We start from the raw sequence: 18,053 nt of genomic DNA, 5'->3' as shown, positions 1-18,053 counted from the left end.
ATCAGAGACTTATTTTTTTTACATAGTTGATGATCGATTTAGCCGAAAATCCATTAATTTTAAATTCAATATTATGGACAGATGAATCTAAGTTCACAAATAATGGTGTTATTAATAAACAAAATAACCGTTATTGGAATAATCAAATCCACATTAGACATTTGAAATCAATAATCAAACTGTTTGGGGAATAAACGTTTAGTGTGGTTTAATTGGTAGTAAATTGCTTGGTCCATTTTTTTTATGATAGAACATTCAATGGTAGACGATATTAAAATTTTTTATTAAATCAATTACCGATGATGCTTGATGATATTCCTTTAGCTCTAAGAGAAAATATTATTTTTCAACATGACGGTGCTCCAACATACAATGCTCACATAGTTGGCGATTATTTTAATGCACAATTTCTAAATCGATGGATAGGAACTTATGGACCCATTGAATGGCCACCACGATCACCTAATATTTGCCACAAGATTTTTTTTTATGTGATCACTTAAAAACAATAGTGTATGCCGTCCTCCTATAAATCTTCAAAATTTAAAAGATAAAATAACAGCAGCATGTAATCAACTGATTGATGATCAAATTATAGCTGCAACAAATAAAGAATTTATACGACGCACTGAATTATATTTTGTTACTACTGGACAATGACTTGAAAAATTTGTATGTTAAATTAATTAATTACTTAATAAACTTATAACTTAAATAATAATTGAATTTGTTATTAATCATTAATACATCCTAATAGATTCATTAAATGTAATGAAATAAACAACATACTTATTTACGTTTTTAAATACACTGTATATAGATGTTTTTGTTGGAAAATGCAACATATGGTAAATAAAATAAAAAATATCACATTAAATATATTCAAGTCTTGGTAAAATTTAAGTTATTACATGGAAGTAACTTGAAAATAATTTGTTGTCTAGCTCCGGGTATAACATAGTTTTACAATATTTTTTTGTTAGTATATATTCAAAAGTTTAGTGAAATATTTGAAACAGACAATCGAAAACATAATGAAAAAACACGAAGTTCAACAAGTAACTATATATCATATCATATAATATTTATATTATCTACCAACACCAAATAAAATAAACATTACATTATATTTCTATAACCCTCGGCATAAGGAAGTTGTTATAAGCTCTAGAACTAAAGTAGTAGTGCATTTTTTGTATTTCTTATCATTTGTTTTAAGTTGGTATGAATTTGTGTTCACTTACTTTTTTTCTTATTATGAGTTGATAGTATTATCAAATCTTGTATAGTAATATACTTAATATACAAACTATCAATAATATTTAAACAATATTGAAAGTTTAAAATCGTCCACAAAACAACTAGTTACAATTTCCGTCTGCATTGAAAGTTTCTCCAGACGGGCTAAATATTGTTTGTGTAACCGAATCAGGCCTAAAAAATATTTTTAAGGAATTTAAGAAAAAAATTAGTTTAAAAAATAGTTTATTAAATGAGATCAAAGAAATACAGGTTTAGAAATAAGTAATATTATGTTTACTCGTTTAAGTAAAAAATAAAACTCCAACCGTTTAAAAATATTATTTTTTAGAATGTAATATTTTTCACTCTGTATAATATTATCGGAAATCGAGATTCGCAATTATAAAAAAATATAAAAAATATTTTACTATGGTGAAAAGTGTAATATAAAATCTTAATTTGTTAATTGAGTTATTTTCATAAACCTTTTTTTCTATTTTGTTTGATTTGTTAAAACTGTCATAAACTATTTTTACGAAGTTAATTAACTAATATAATTGATTGTATGTCACAAACCAAACACAATTATCTGAAATGAACCGATTTAAAAATTGATAATCAATTTTCATTTACCAATCTGTTTTAATTACACATCTTGCATATTGTAGTTTAAATATAAATAAAATTATTAGATTTTTAAATTTTTCTTTAATAATAGAAAATTATAATATATAATATACATTAAAAAATAAATATTACATTTCATAAATTTGAAAAACTACTATTTGTTAGAATGGTAATAACAATAATTTCTAAAAATGTGAGCAAAGAAAAAAAATAATGCATGTAATATAATATACGAGCACGTTAATGTAAATTTATATTGTATAGTTAGAATAAAAATATCGTTTATGAATAATATAAAATAATACAATGAATTCCCAGTGTTAATAAAGAATCAGTGAAAAAAAAATTAAATATTTTTAATATCATCGTCAACATTTTTTAATTTAAATAAAAGACTACATTATAGTTAGATAAATTGATTACTAACTTCACTAAAAATCTAAAAAATGCGACTATTTTCTAATTAACAATTTATCTGATCTATAAACACGTATAAAAGTGAGATATTATATTTAAATTAGTTTAAAAAAGTTTAAACTAATAATAGAAAAAAATATTTATAAACAAACCCAAAATATATATATCTGACTAAACAGTATCAAGACAGCGTGGACTAATAATAATTGTAATTTAATAACGTTTGAAAAAATGTTCGATTGTGCTCATTTTTTCGGTTAATATACAACTGAACTATCTATAATTATTTATATTTTTTCAAAATAATATTATACATTTTTATTATAAACAAAAATAATGTGAATGAAAATAAATTAAAAAATAATTTAACAACTTTTTTAGTTTAAGTTTAGGGCTACACTATTTAAAAATGTACATACTATGTTTATATTAATATTTTAGTTTGATAAACTGTTGAGTGAATCTATAATATTTCAAAATAAAAAGTATAAAGTTAGTGTTGTATATCATTAAGAAACGATTGTTTTTACCTAATTTAAATATGGAAAAAACATTGTGATAATTTTTTATATATTATTCTAAAAATCGATCAATTAAAAGCATATACAAATTTGAACAAACAGAAGAGTAAATGCTTCAATAGTTTTGAAAACCGAACGTTTGGACAATTTTTCTTACTATTTTATATGTTATTGTAACTTACGTATTATTAGAAATATAGAACTATCATCGTACCTAGTATCTAGTTATATGATTTTAGATTAAAAATAAATTAATATTTTAAAAAATTGAGTAAATGTATGAAATATATATATAATGTATACATTTATCATTTTTTCATTGATACAAATATTAATTACATATTTTTCAAATTTATTTTGATGATAATTGAAATAAATATCATAAAAGATTAATAACATAATCTTACAATTTTTTCAAGATTTCCTGTACTTATTGTTTCATCCACATTATTTTTGAGGTATACTTATTATACTACGATATCAATCCATTTATCTTATTATATGATAATAAACTAAAATTAGCTAAATTATTTGTTATAGATAAAAAAAAATGATTAGGCCATTGGATGCAACATCACACAGCAGATATAATTTATAAATTATTAAACACTTAAAAAAAATTCAAATTAATCACGATAAATTATCAAAAATAATCATTTTTGTTCGTTTGTTTTTTAGAGGAATTTAAAATTGAAATACAATGTGTATCATTATTTAGAGAACTACGTAAATACAAATAAAACATTTTAAATTAAACTTAACGTTTACACTTGAAAGTGATGATGAAAACACTGTTGTCTTATTTAATTACTTTTTATGGATCTTTGGTTCACTTAATGTTCATACAAAGGTAAAATATGTCCCTGACACGTTAAGAATTAACAGGATTTAAAATCAAATTATTTTTTTATCAGAAATAAGATGAAGAATAATTTTGAGAAAACTTTTTTAAGTTAATTATGCATCGTATTATTACATTTTCCTAAGCGTAAAAAAATGAAATCTCTTACGATATATTCAAAACATTTTGATATTTTCTAAATAACCAAAATCAAATGATTTTAGATATAATTCAATGTACAGAGACTGACGTTATATAATTATAATTATTGTATATTTGAAAATTTGAAATATGTATGTTTTCCATGTTAGAATAAAAAGATGTAACAAATATAATAGTCAAGTTATAAATCAAACAAATATCTTCAACACTTATAAAATATATTTATATTTTTATTCCAATAATTTCAAAAATGTCAAAAATGATATCAAGAAATGTATTATTTAAGCTGTTGAAGAAACTGAAAGTCTGAAGGCGGAATTCGACATTTTATGTACATACATAAAATACGATTTACTACACTTTAAATAGATCTATAATCAATCAATAAATACACAAAATTCACGCAGACAATAAATACGATATAATATTATGTAGTATATCTATCATAATTATAACATTTTAAAAATTGGTTGGTAATTATTCGATAGAACGACTTTCTGTGAAAAATATTTATAAATTGTCGTTAATAATATTACATTGCAACACTATGAATTAGACTAACAAGTATATGTGTATCGGTTGTTTTCTGGTAACTTAAACGTGTCTTTGCGATAACTTATATTTAAACCAGATGAGTTTTAGACTTTTGGTAGTTATTTGAATCCAATGATTTATTTATAATAATATACAATAACATCGCAAAAATATAATACGACGTATAAGAGTGAAAAAAAATACAATAAACAATATACAAAAATATATAAATTAAACAATTTTAAGGTGTAAGCAAAGCAATTCCAATCCTAAGTACTCAGCTTTTTCTTGATCGTTTGTAACACGCATATAAACACAAAATTAAGTACGGTTGTGTATAATATAAACCTACTAATATGTATCTAATACCACCTATTTGTGTATTATAGGTAAAACTAATTAACTGAACGAGTTATAGTATTAAAAAAAAATATAACATTATCGTTACGAATGTCAAATGACGAACATACTCACCGATCACGTACGAATAACCGTCCATCGTGAGCACGCACCTCTTGGTATTGCTTGGTAATCGTGAGATGGGCACCTGTACCATTTGATCTCTGTACCGCGGTTCGTTACCGACCATCAACAACGGTAACATGTCCTCGTCGTTTATCTGCATGGCGGTCTCGGTCTGGTCGTCGGCGGTTTGCCATTCTAATGGAAACTCGTCAGCGATTCGCTCTTCTCCCGACCAACTGACGCTGATCGTCTTCTGCTCACCGGTACGATTGCCGGCCAATCGCCCGTCCACGGGCACGGCACCAAGACTGTTTGGACCTTCGCGACCTTTGCTGTTGCTAGAGACACAGTCGTCTACCGGGACGTGGTCTTCAAGACCGCCGACTAAGCTTGGACTGTGGTGGTCATCGGTGCGATCGTCGGTTGCCGGGCGAACGCCACCGCCGAAAGTGCTCATGTTTTTCTCTCCGTCAGCGGTCTGCACGGTTTGTGCGCGGTCGACGACGCCAGCCGACTTCTCCTCCATTCGGTCCATTGGACGAGAGAGAGAGAGAGAGAGAGAGAGAGAGAGTGAGAGAGAAAGAGAAAAAACACTAAACCGGCTACGACCACAGATATACCATACGAATACACTGTCGTGACTTTGCGATTAATGTGCGCTCATCGATATCAGTAGGTAGTGTCGATTATTAGATAATTTATATTTTTATTGTCTGTTTGCTGTTTAATCGTTTGAAAACTGAAAAACGGTTATCTGGCGACCACGACGACGACGACGTCTGTAATAGCTGCGAGCAGGTGGCAGAGTCGCGTGTGGTATACGGTGTGTGTCGCTGATCGAGTGTCGCGAGCGCACTGCCTGAGGCGTCGGTGGTTGCTGCTGCTGCTGGACGGAGGCGCGCGCGGAATAGGAGGCGGCGGGCGGTCCGAGTGCGCGCGCGGGCGCGGACGACGGCGGCGGCGGCGGCGATGACGACGACGACGACGACGACGAAGCGCCTCGTGCGTATTATAATTACGGCACACACTTGGAATAATATAGGTATTCCGCGATAACAGTAATAAAATATAATAACGCGTAATAGACGGACCGAGGTTAGGTTATCTCGTCGATATATTATTATTATGTGTTATTCGTTTGGTCATTCGTCATCGACGAGAATATACCACCCGAAGAAGAGCACCAGCTTCTTGTGGTAAAACCGACGTCGTAAAAATGCGTTCGTCTTGCCACGCGTCCAATAATAAGACGTGTACGCGATAGTAATATATCGTTGTTTGGTGTAGTGTCCGCGGGCATCGGCTTTGTGGTTTTCCAAAAAATATACGTAATATTCATGCGATCGACTAAAAAAAAAAATATTATAACACGACTACCTACGTACTTATAATAATAATAATAATAATAATAATAATAATAAACGATCGGATTGATAAACCCGTTTTAATAACGACTGTTGCGCACCGCCCTCGACACGATGTGGATCTACGTAGCCGATACGGCTGTAGCGTATTAGATATATATTGAAATAATAATAATAATAATAAAAATATGCTCTAAATACCTAACCTACGCGAATATACGATAAAATAATAATAATGATAATACTATCATGTCCTGAGGCCATCGAATAATGTTGCGGCGTCCGTCGCTGATTTTTATTCGTCGGTGACAATAATAGTTATACATCGCATGGCAATAACTACTAAGTAATAACCGTTTACAGCGGACCGATGCCGGGGCACTTGTTGATCGGCGAGCACGATGATGATATAATATTATTATACACAAGCCTGTAACTATAAACATAGAGAGAGAAATTTCACGATTTATTTAACAATACATATTATAATATACTTAGTATCTTGGTCAATCATTTTCAATCATTTTTATTGTTAATCGTATTTTATTTTTTTACCGATATTTATTATAATAAATATTATTATCGTTGTGTAATATCAGATAAAAAATAATAATTATCGATACTATATTTTTAAATATTTTTTTTTAAATAATATACATGATACAAAGTTTAAACAGTATGTTTTAACTGACAATTCTAAATGTCATCTCTAAAGTAATTGAAAAAGATAATGATAATTTTATTTTTTCGACATTTTATTGCACTTTAAATGTTTTTGACACGAATTATACAATAATGTTCTATGCTATTAAAGTATTAAATTGATAATGATATAATAATATTAAATATTACATTGCTGACAATAACATTGACAGTAGCAAATTATTGCATTCCTATACGTATATGTATAATATTATCGATGATCAATTTGAAAATATCTAAAAATCATTCTGATTTTAGCTTTAGAAAATATTTTATCCAAAAATGATGTTAGATATTTCTAATTTATACATGTTTCTACAACAATTAATAAAATATAGTGATGAAAACCATTTTAAATACTATGTTTCATGGTTATGATCAGTAGTTGAGAAACAATGTTCTTTGGATACGATTTCGCTGAGTGATTGTATTAGATATCAAAAGTGCATTAGTAAGACATCTAACCAGTAATAATCATTTAATTTTAAAGATAAAAAAAAAACAACGTCATGACGATATTGTTTTGTTTCTGAAAGAGTTTCTGTGCATACAAAATTAATACATAATAAGGTTAATTTTAAAAAGTAATTTTTTATCGTATTTCAAAATTCACGTTTTCATTTAGGTTTATTACTCTCAGTATGTATACTATAATAATTAGTTGGTAATAAATATATAGCATTGTAAAATTTAGATAATAAAAAACTTCTGTCGTATGTTTTTTTTTTTTTTCATAAATTATGTTCATAATACGTTTAGTAATAATGCTTAAACATTATTGGTTTATATGTATTATACAATATAGTGTTATAATGGTAAATGATAATTTATAACAGTTTTTGGTATATTCTAAATAGGTATCTGTATCATTAAAAATACTCTTCCATCGAAATATAGTGACAAGAAAAGAAAATTATTTAAGATAAAAATACAAAAATATAAAATCATAACCAGTCTACATTTTTTTTTTTTTTACGTAATATATTGTGTAAGTTGTACTTTGTATACGGCGGATTGGATAGGCAAAATAGGTACATTAAAATGTGAAAGTAGGTACTTAATATGTACTCAAATGTTTGTATTTGTTCGCACTTATTGAATACGTAATTATTAATGTGAAAAATCCATAGCTTATTTTAAACAATTGTTTAACTACAAATTTTAAATAAATAATAAAGAAAAAAAATTGACATTTTATTGATACCAAACGCATAGAACGCGAAACTATATATTATAATTAAAATGTAATAAATGTATTGAACAACCACATTCTCAAATCAATAAACATAAAAATATTACACACCTTCGATAATTATATTAAAATGACACGAAAAGCTTTACAAATGTATCAATTAATAATATAACGTAAAACATCGGTGTGTTTTATAAGAAGATACGATAAACGTTTTTATTTTTTTTTGTTTGAACAAACGTAATATAACTTGATTATAGAAGATAAGTAATTCTACGTAAGTGATATTATTGTAATAACTACTGTAAGTGAAATCGATAACGATTTAATTTAATAGTGGCATTACTGACAATTGTTGTTGAATAAAAAAAAATCAATTTTACAAGTCATACTACGTAATTGGTTTTTTATTTTAAAAATATTGCATAAAATATTTTGTATACATATTTTTTAGCATAACAATTGTCGTTTACAGAAATAAGGATTGTGAGGAATTTGTGATTTTACATGGTTATTAAGGATTAGATGATTATTGTAAATACAAACGACAGTTTAATTAAATTAGGAGTAGGTTATACAAATGGAACGAAATAAAAAGCTTTAAATGAAAAAAAAAATATAAAGTAATGATAAATTAATGATAAATTAACTAATTCCATAGATAACGCGCGTCGTATCGCATTCCAAAAAATTGAGACAATATTGCCGTGATGTGTTGAGTTTTGTGTCGAAAATTATACGTTTTCGATAAAATTAATATAATTTATGTAATATATAAAGCGTAAGATGATAAAAACTACTGAAAATTATATGTATATTTTACTCGAAGAACATTTTGCTGCAAGGTATTGCGTGCTAAAAGTTGCAACTGTGAAACTTTTCAGACGTTTAAGTAATACGCAGTCTCGTGCGAAATATACGGTGAAAGTATGGTTTACAATTAGTTGGATAGTTGCCAATGTCTAATTGAATAGTTTAATTTGTTTTAAAAGTAATATTCACATGTTTGGTATAAATTGTCCATCAATTACAGAATTAAATTACCACGTATACATATAGGTACATAGGTAATTTATAAATACCTTAATTTATGCCGCAATATGCGTATGCACATGTCTTACTATTACTATATATATACTCAAACAATAGCTAGCTTATGGAACGTGCGTGCGCGTGGTGTAATGACAAAAAGAACGAACAGATATAATAAATATAACATTTAAAAACAATTTGAAAGATTAGTATCTATTCTATAATATGATCTGCATTTGACGGAATGAATTTGTATATGTCATAATAGATACGCAACTGCTACAACAAAATAGGTAATTATAATATGATGATAATGTCTGTTGAAACAAATTAATACATTTTGCCTGGACAGAGAATTTCAAAAACAGAAACTCCAAATGAACCTACGCAATTTAATATTATTATATTGTGATAATTGGTATAAGATTCAAATTATTGTCGGTTTACGGATTGAACGGCTTTAATGAAATCTAATGACATTATCCTTTAGATCGTTTATGACGTAAATGACAAATGAATAGTTATTATTTTGCCAATTAAATTGTAATTTATTTATTTTACTGCTTTTACTAAACATTCAAATTATTCAAATTGTCATTCTAATATTTTCAATATAATATTGTTAAAGAAAATATTACGCAAAACAAAAAGTAATTATACTTAAATTAATTTTATAAATTAAAAATCCTGTACATTTATTTATTGTTTTTCATGTTTATGTTCTACTGAAACCTCTAGATTTAATCTTTTAAACGATATAAAAACAAAATTAGCTAGTAAATCAGATACCACCCAATTATTTAGGGTTTACTCTAATTTTATTCACTTTATATGAACAATATTGACATAGATTATAATATATAACTTGTATTTGGTAAAAATAAGAATGTAAAATATATTCTTGATATCAATACAACAATGATGTGATGAGTCTAGAAAAGAGAAATTCAAGAAACCATCTAAATTGTAGATATTATTTTCTGATCAAATTAACTTTAAATAATAAAGAAATTATTATCAATCAATATTTCAATTAAAAATTAATTTTAGTTATTGAATTAAAAAAAAAAGACTCAATATGCTTATGTAATTGTTTTTACGTTAATTTATTCAAATATATGAGGATAATAATTACTTTTGTAATAACATGTTATACAATAATTAGGTCAAAAGTTAATTTTCTTAATTTTTCTATTGAAAATAAAATAATTTATCTGACTCTGAGGTTACCTAATTACCTAATTTTTTATTGAATTAACATTATGAACTTAAAAAAATAATGTCATTTCTATCGTCACTTCCAGTTTTTATCATACATATTGCCTTGCCTTTAAATAAAGTTAAACATCAATAAAAAACAAATTGAATAATCATAATTATTTCGAGTGTTTCATCGCGAATAATTATTGCAATTTATTTTTTCAGAAGTCCTTTTTTTTTAATTTCTCAAAAATATTACTTGTAAAAATTAGAAAATTTTACCATAATATTATTATATTTTATACAATAATATTTTTACGATATTAAGATTTATTTTATGCCTATTGAAAATATTAACTAACTTGAGAGTTTTTACGACTATAAGAGAATTTTTAATGTATCGAAGTGATTTTCACTTAAAATATTTGCGTAAAATACCTAAAAATGATCATCTTATTTTTTTGTACAATAGATCTCATCTTAGAAAAAAAACATAAACCATACATTTATAGGTTATAATAAAAACTGCCAAACATAGAATCGTTCGTGTTATGACATGGTCGATAACATCATCTTGTCCCCTAGAGTACGATTTTTATTTGTTCGACAAAGGTCTAGTAGAATTGTTCTTTTTTTCATTTCAAAAATAGTTCTCCTGCGTTATTTCTTATGCCAAAATCCAAATATGTGGTATGACCATTATCAAGTTGTTCGAGGACGCAAAGCATACAAACTCTGAAGACCTTTAGGTTATAGATGTAAATCGAAATTGTAAATGTTTTTACTATTCAACGCATTATTGCGTCAGCATAATATAGTCTTCAAGTGTTCACATCTAATAAAATATAGAACGGAAATATTTTAAATATTTTTTGTTTATCGTTAAATATTTTTACATATATTTCAATATATAGTACCTGAAATTTCTAAACAAGATAATGCAAATTAATATTAAATGATCAATCTGTAATTTTTATTTATTAAATTGTTTTGTGTAAAAAGCAATAATTTAAATAATCTGAAAATATTAAATTCTATTGTAAAATAATGAATAAGTAAAAACCTAGTATATTAATAGGATGCCTTTTAACGATTTTTTTAGCTAAATATTGCATTACATATTATATATTAGATATTAGTTTGAATTTAAAAGGTTAGTTTTAAATTTAAAATTAACAACAGCTAAAGTTTTTTTTTTTTTTTTTTGTAATAAAATGTTAAACAACATTAAATAAATATGTCATAATACTGCTGAATCAAATTAATTAATTTTTTGAAAATTTTATATTTATTTTCTTTTAATTAACGTTCCTAGGGCTATAAAAGTAACGAAATAATTCACTAATATTTACATCGAAACTAAGCAACAGGTGTGTAGTTATTTCGTGTTCATGTTGTACAGTAAACGTTTCAATTAGATTAACTACATTAAGTTTTATGGTAAACATTGTGTACAATTAGTTTAATTATTATTCGAAAAACTTGATGTCGTTCAAAGTTGATTGAAATGAAGCTTACCAAAGCTATAAGTGTTTTCAAAGTACGAAAAAGGGAGAAAAAAAATAACATTTTGAATATTTTATATTTTAAGGTTGGCGTTACTATGGATGTTTAAATATTTAACGAGTAGATACGTTTTGAACCTAAATTTTGATCATATCTAAATATTATGTAATATTGTTATTCCGGGAACATGAACAATATAAATTAACAAGTGTATTATATAGATTTAATTATACGAAAAACCCATAATACGTTATAATATATAATATTTATAAGTACTAAATAATAGGCACTAAGTAATAATACTTAGAAATAATAAATATATTATATGAATTACTTTTAATTACAGGGAATTAAATAAGGGCTTATTATATTTGAAATATAGGATATTATGATATTTCAACAGCTTCAGTAAAATGTTGCATACTGAAATCAATTTTTAAGCTATATATGTCTAATTCATATCATTTTTAGATCAGTTAAAAAACATAGCTTCAAATGTATCAGAATCGGTAGTTAATGTAAAAATATTTCATTTGAAAAAATCTGGGAACAGTACAACGTATAGTTATTCGAAATTTGCATGTATTTTTTTTTTCTGAATGAGACCCGCACCTCACGTCAGCTATCCAAGTATAACATATATATTGTACAACCCACATCGTGTAATATAATATAAAATGTTTTATACGGCGCCCAGCAATCGAAATTCTCCTTAGCGAACTGCGAACAGTAACCGATCGTCTGTCGATGAAACTATATATATATATAAAGATGTATGGGTTTATGTGCGTGCGCGCACGCGTGTCGTGTATAGGTGTGCCCGAGTAGAATTTAAAAGGTCTGGCAAACCTTTCGCGAGACCGCAACCAATCGGTCTTATATTGTACTAATGCCACGCTGGCATTTTTGTGCATGAACACTACCATATATACGTGTGTATACATATGTACCACTATATAATATAATATACAAATGTGTACGTATACACACAATGATAATGCACCTATATTTCCTCACAACCCCCTACCCACCAACATGCCCTAAGTACACCCTCGAAACGTGTTTTTTTTTTTACCACCGGGCAATGTATGTATATATATTATACAACGTATATTATATAATATTATACAATCTGTGTACCTACTTGCATGTTATTATATTTTATACACCCATGATCGTTTGCCACTCAGGTTGCTGGACCCATAGTACGAAACGCGCTTTCGGTTTCGAACCGATCGCGCCCAGGACCGTGTCCAGCATTTAACGAGGCGCCGGAAACCCGTTCGTGCGTTAAAAGAATACAATGACTGCATTGCGTAGTTGTATATTTCTCGATATTTATACGGTGCCAATATCAATATATCATATTATCTATTTGTGTTCTTTAAATTCATAAAATTTTCATTGATTATTTACCGGTGGGGGTCACAAAAAGAGTGAAAAATACAAAAATAAAACAAAAAACTTAACATTTTATATCTTAAAATAGGACTCTAATAGAAACGATGAGCTTTTTTGCATGATTTTTTTTTTTTTATTGTTTCTTCGTGTAACTCTTGATTAGAGAAAAATTCAGAAAAATATATTATGACATTTTAAATTCCTTAAAGTAAAGTTGTCTGTGAGCAACACTATACATTTGAGGTTCTCAACAATTAATGAATAAAAAAATGTAACAATAATAATATGTATTTTGTATGATAATTTGTTAAACAAACTCTCGATTTTCTGATGAGTAATGAAAATAATATATTTAATACAATATTATTGAGATAGTGAAATAGTTTTGACATCCTAGAATTGAACTAAATTTATTTTATACGGCTTCAAAAAAATTGTTACCTGTGGGTAACGTTATGCATTGTAGGGCTAAAACATAATATGAGTAAACACTCTTTCCATTAAATTATATGTAAATAAAACTAGAAACATTTTTAAAATAGTTGTTCTCAGTGGCGTATATAGGGGGGGGGGGGGGTTAGGGGTTCAAACCTCCCCCCCACCGAAATGTATGGTTGGTATTGGCCTTGATTTTGATTGTTATAATATTATATCATATTATTTAACATTATTATTATTATTATATAATGTCAGGATTTCTATGAAATACTACAAGATAACGACGCGTCGTAAGTCGTGACGGACCGCTGCGAGTCGTCGACGGTCTATATACATATAATATATAGTTAGTATAGAAGTCTGTGTTCAATATACGACGATAATCTAAAGACGAAATTATCGATATTATTATTTCTTATTATTTGGTTGTTAATTATTATGAAGAACCAGACAAACAAAATTTAGTTTGTTTTCGGACGTCAGTTGTTTCATTAAGTGTCGCGTGTGTAACAAAATATTAATTATTAAATATGGCATCACAACCTTCATTATTACATTTTTTTAATAAAAAAGTAGCTGTGACTGAGCCTGAAAAACATGATGATAATCCTTGTTCATCCACTACTATCAATAATAGCAAAATTGATAGTAATACTGATTTAAATGAATTAAATGTCTATAATTATTAAAATAAAGTTAGTTTATAATATTGATTAGGTAAATAAATTTTTTTTTCCCCCCCCCCCCCCCCGAAATTAATTTCTATATACGCCACTGGTTGTTCTTATTAGAAAAAATAATAATAATAATAATAACAATAAGTTATTATTTATGAGCATACTAATAATAATTTATGGCAATTATTATTTATTTGTATTATCAATGTCATAAACAGTGTACATAGGTACAAATATAATGTATACATTTTATAGACTATATATTTTTTTAATCAAATATCATATCATACTAATTACCAACCTCAAGCATAAAAATATTTTTAAAATACGCAGTGTAAATATAATTGTACACAAATACATAATTTCTTAAGATTATTTAATACATTTTTCAATATTAAAACTCACAGTATAATTCTCAAGAATACTTATATAAAAATATAAATTTTAAGGTAATTATTTTTATTTTATGTGGTTTTTCAATGCACTTTCAAAATGAAAATGGCTGAAAAATCCATCTTGAAGATACGGCCAATGAAAACAAAAAAATATGGATTATACTAACATGGTGAAAAACCTAAATTACAATTTCTGTCTTTGCTATAAATAAAAGAACTATAAATTTTATTTTATTACTGTTTGAAGCTAACATTTATTTTCATACACAATTGTACGTAACTTCTTATCCATCGACTAACGGTTTCAATAAGATACCTTTCCCCAGAAAAAAAACTATTTATTCTTTGTAAAGTTTTGTAAAATAAGTTTCAGTGCATAGATAATATACTATTATATATATTTATAATTAATAATTTTATTCATAGATTCATCATAATTAAAAGTATATAAAAAAAAAAAAAAATGGAAATTTTTATTATAGAATTAATAAACTTAGGGGTTATTTTTGGTAAATATATGGTTTAAATAATACTATTAAATACATTGAAAAATTAAATTTCAGATATTAATAATTGTTATATTCTCAAAATAGATTATAACAACAAAAAAAGCGCTTAAATCGTGTTAGATCGTTAAAAAATAAATTTAAAACTGATATGCTGTAAATACTAGGATTTTTGATATTGAACCACCTCGAAGATTACATATCTAATCCAGGAATTAATTTGTAAACAATAATTATTTTTCAAACCATTTTGATTAATTCTCTAGAACTTGGCAATTGAAAAATGATTTATATATATATTTTTAATAATACGATAAAAAAATTATTCATAGAATAATACAGCATATTTATTATTTTAAAATTGTTTTTTCTTTTTATTATAATAAAAATTTTTTTCCTCGGCATATTAAAAAAATATAATACAATTTATTATAACATTAGTTTATTTTCATTGATTTCTTATTTTATAGTTACCAATAATATTATTATCTCTATAAAATTTACTATTTATTTTTACTTAAATTTAAAATTACAAAACTTAATATAAATTGTTTGACCTTTAATAGAGATCACTTGTTTACTATTTTGTGTTTTTAACTGATTTAAGATTTGTTGTTAAAAAATAACAAGCCGTAATAGTATTTTATATTATTCATATAGACTTTAAAATTGAAATGAACTGCAAAATAAAATATATATTAAAAATAACATATATCTAAGTATTAATCCACCACAATATTAAATACAAGCATTTATACTGATATTTTTGTATCATATACTTTTGTATTTAAATTTATATAGTATATATGTACATGTGTGTTATTCATCGTTAATTGTGTTGATAATATATTGACAAATCTATAAAATTAGTAAACTGTTAATTTTCACACATTGTACTAACGTTTCAATTTTGATCACTTGCTATTCAAAATCATTGACCTTTTAACAACGTACAAATTTTCCACCCAACAATATTACTGTAGACGCAGCCGCGTATATTATTTTCTGTGGGAATTCGTGGAGTAAAAATAAAATGGTCTATTTTCGAAAACCATTTAGGACGGGTAAATACAACATAATATAAATATGTTTGCGTGGATATAGACGTAGCTATAGATGCGTAAAATCACGTACGTGATCACACGTGGATTCAAATGATAATTCGCACAGTCATAGACTACGGTACTCATTTCGACTGCAATACAGTTCGTAGGTTATTGTTATTTTGTACAACGCATATATAAAAATATATCTGTAGCGGATTTTAAATTTAAATATTATAATTTTAAAATCCTTTCACAAATACGCACCGAGTGCACTTAGGTATAATAAGACTATTAAGCGACATTAAAAAATTGAATTGTTGTTAAGATAGTGTTATTGCGTATTTGATTCTAAATTCACATCAAATATGTTCCAAACGAGAATAATATACCGGAAATTGCGAGTGGGTGCTGACAGCTTTTACTATAGTTTATAATACATAAAGGTGCGTCATAATATTTCGCTTCTATATTTACGCAACTGGGCTCGAACGTGATTAGCTACCGTCCAATCGTGAAATCGTCCAACGACACTTATTAGTGTGTACACTGAATTTCCAAAGAATAATTTATAATAATTATTATGGTATATGAATATGATATTACTGAAGTTGGTCGAAGTGAGCAGTGTTTCATTTTAGTTGTGGACAAATTAATGAAAATCATATGAGTTGCAGACGTGATCTAAAACATAAAATTGGCATACATATTATGTACACAAATACATTTTCTTCATTGCTTTTTCTGCATGATATACAAATCTGAATATTTAAACTTTATTGAAATGATAATTTTGCTTAAAACTATCATTATTTTACGAAAAAGCAGTCATAATTCTCGGTGTTTTTATAAAGGTGAATATCTAATTATTTAATTAATTGTGAAGAAATAAAGTTTTGAACATTTTAAATAAAATACTTTTACTTAAATAATAATTATTCATTTGCATATTAAAAATAAATCAGATGTTGCAAAAACTGGGTTTTCTCCGTTTTTTTCTAAATTGTTTTTTTTTTTTTGGGGGGGGGGGGGTTCTCTGGATTCCGACTATTTTTGAAAAATATTGGAAATATTTACCTCTCAAAAACACTAACTAGATTCAATCATGTTTAAATATTGTAAACTCAAACATTATTGTCTCCACTTTGTTTGACTTTTTGTAATATTAAATGTTCTTAAATATTTAAATCCACGAAAAAAAAATATTTTATATTTTAAATCTTTTACAATAATATAATCAATATTAAATGTCAGTGATAAAATAAATAAGAATAATAATACAAAAGGTTGAATATGAGTTTATGAACTACAAATAATACATACATATGAATATATAATATATATTCAACATTTATTAGAATATAATATACAATCTGTAATCAATATATAAATAATGTAGTAAAAGGTAACAGAACAATAATAAAATATTTTAATAGTTATGTTGATATAAATAAACATAATAATAAACAATAATAATAGAACGAGTATGTAATTAGAAGTATCTGCTGCTTGTATGATATTTTTTTACAAATATGAAACAAAAGAACCTCACATTATCGCTTGGCTTAAAATCTAAAAATCTAAAATTAATGTCATCAAATAATATTTGTATTTGTATACATTTTCAAATTATAAAAATGTTTTATTATTTTTTTGTACAGATAAATAATGTTATAATATCTATTATGGAACTATTAATAGTTTTAAGTTTTTATTTGCTTGAAAAGTTGTTTTTAACTATTGCTAGATTTGATGTAGGATGTAGAAAAAAATAATATTTAATATTAT

At 26.2% G+C, this 18,053-nt stretch overlaps 1 protein-coding gene across 3 annotated transcripts in view; it reads right to left on the bottom strand.

The window, feature by feature from the left end:
• Positions 1-18,053, bottom strand: part of LOC112591365 (calcium/calmodulin-dependent 3',5'-cyclic nucleotide phosphodiesterase 1A-like) — a 350,746-nt gene that overhangs the window by 168,993 nt on the left and 163,700 nt on the right. For 2 of the 3 annotated variants that reach the window (XM_025335164.1, XM_025335165.1), the window contains exon 1: positions 4,819-5,650. The exons of the other annotated variant lie outside the window; for it this stretch is intronic. In XM_025335164.1, coding sequence (XP_025190949.1) covers positions 4,819-5,344 — 526 coding nt within the window. In that variant the 5' untranslated portion in view covers positions 5,345-5,650. Of the gene's footprint in view, positions 1-4,818; positions 5,651-18,053 lie in introns of those variants that run through there. 3 annotated transcript variants of the gene reach the window in all.

The sequence above is a fragment of the Melanaphis sacchari genome, unplaced genomic scaffold (genome assembly GCF_002803265.2).
Source record: "Melanaphis sacchari strain LSU unplaced genomic scaffold, SCAv2.0 Contig132_pilon_pilon, whole genome shotgun sequence".
NCBI classification, from domain to species: Eukaryota; Metazoa; Arthropoda; class Insecta; order Hemiptera; family Aphididae; genus Melanaphis; species Melanaphis sacchari.
This window is presented reverse-complemented; position numbering and strand designations above follow the sequence as displayed.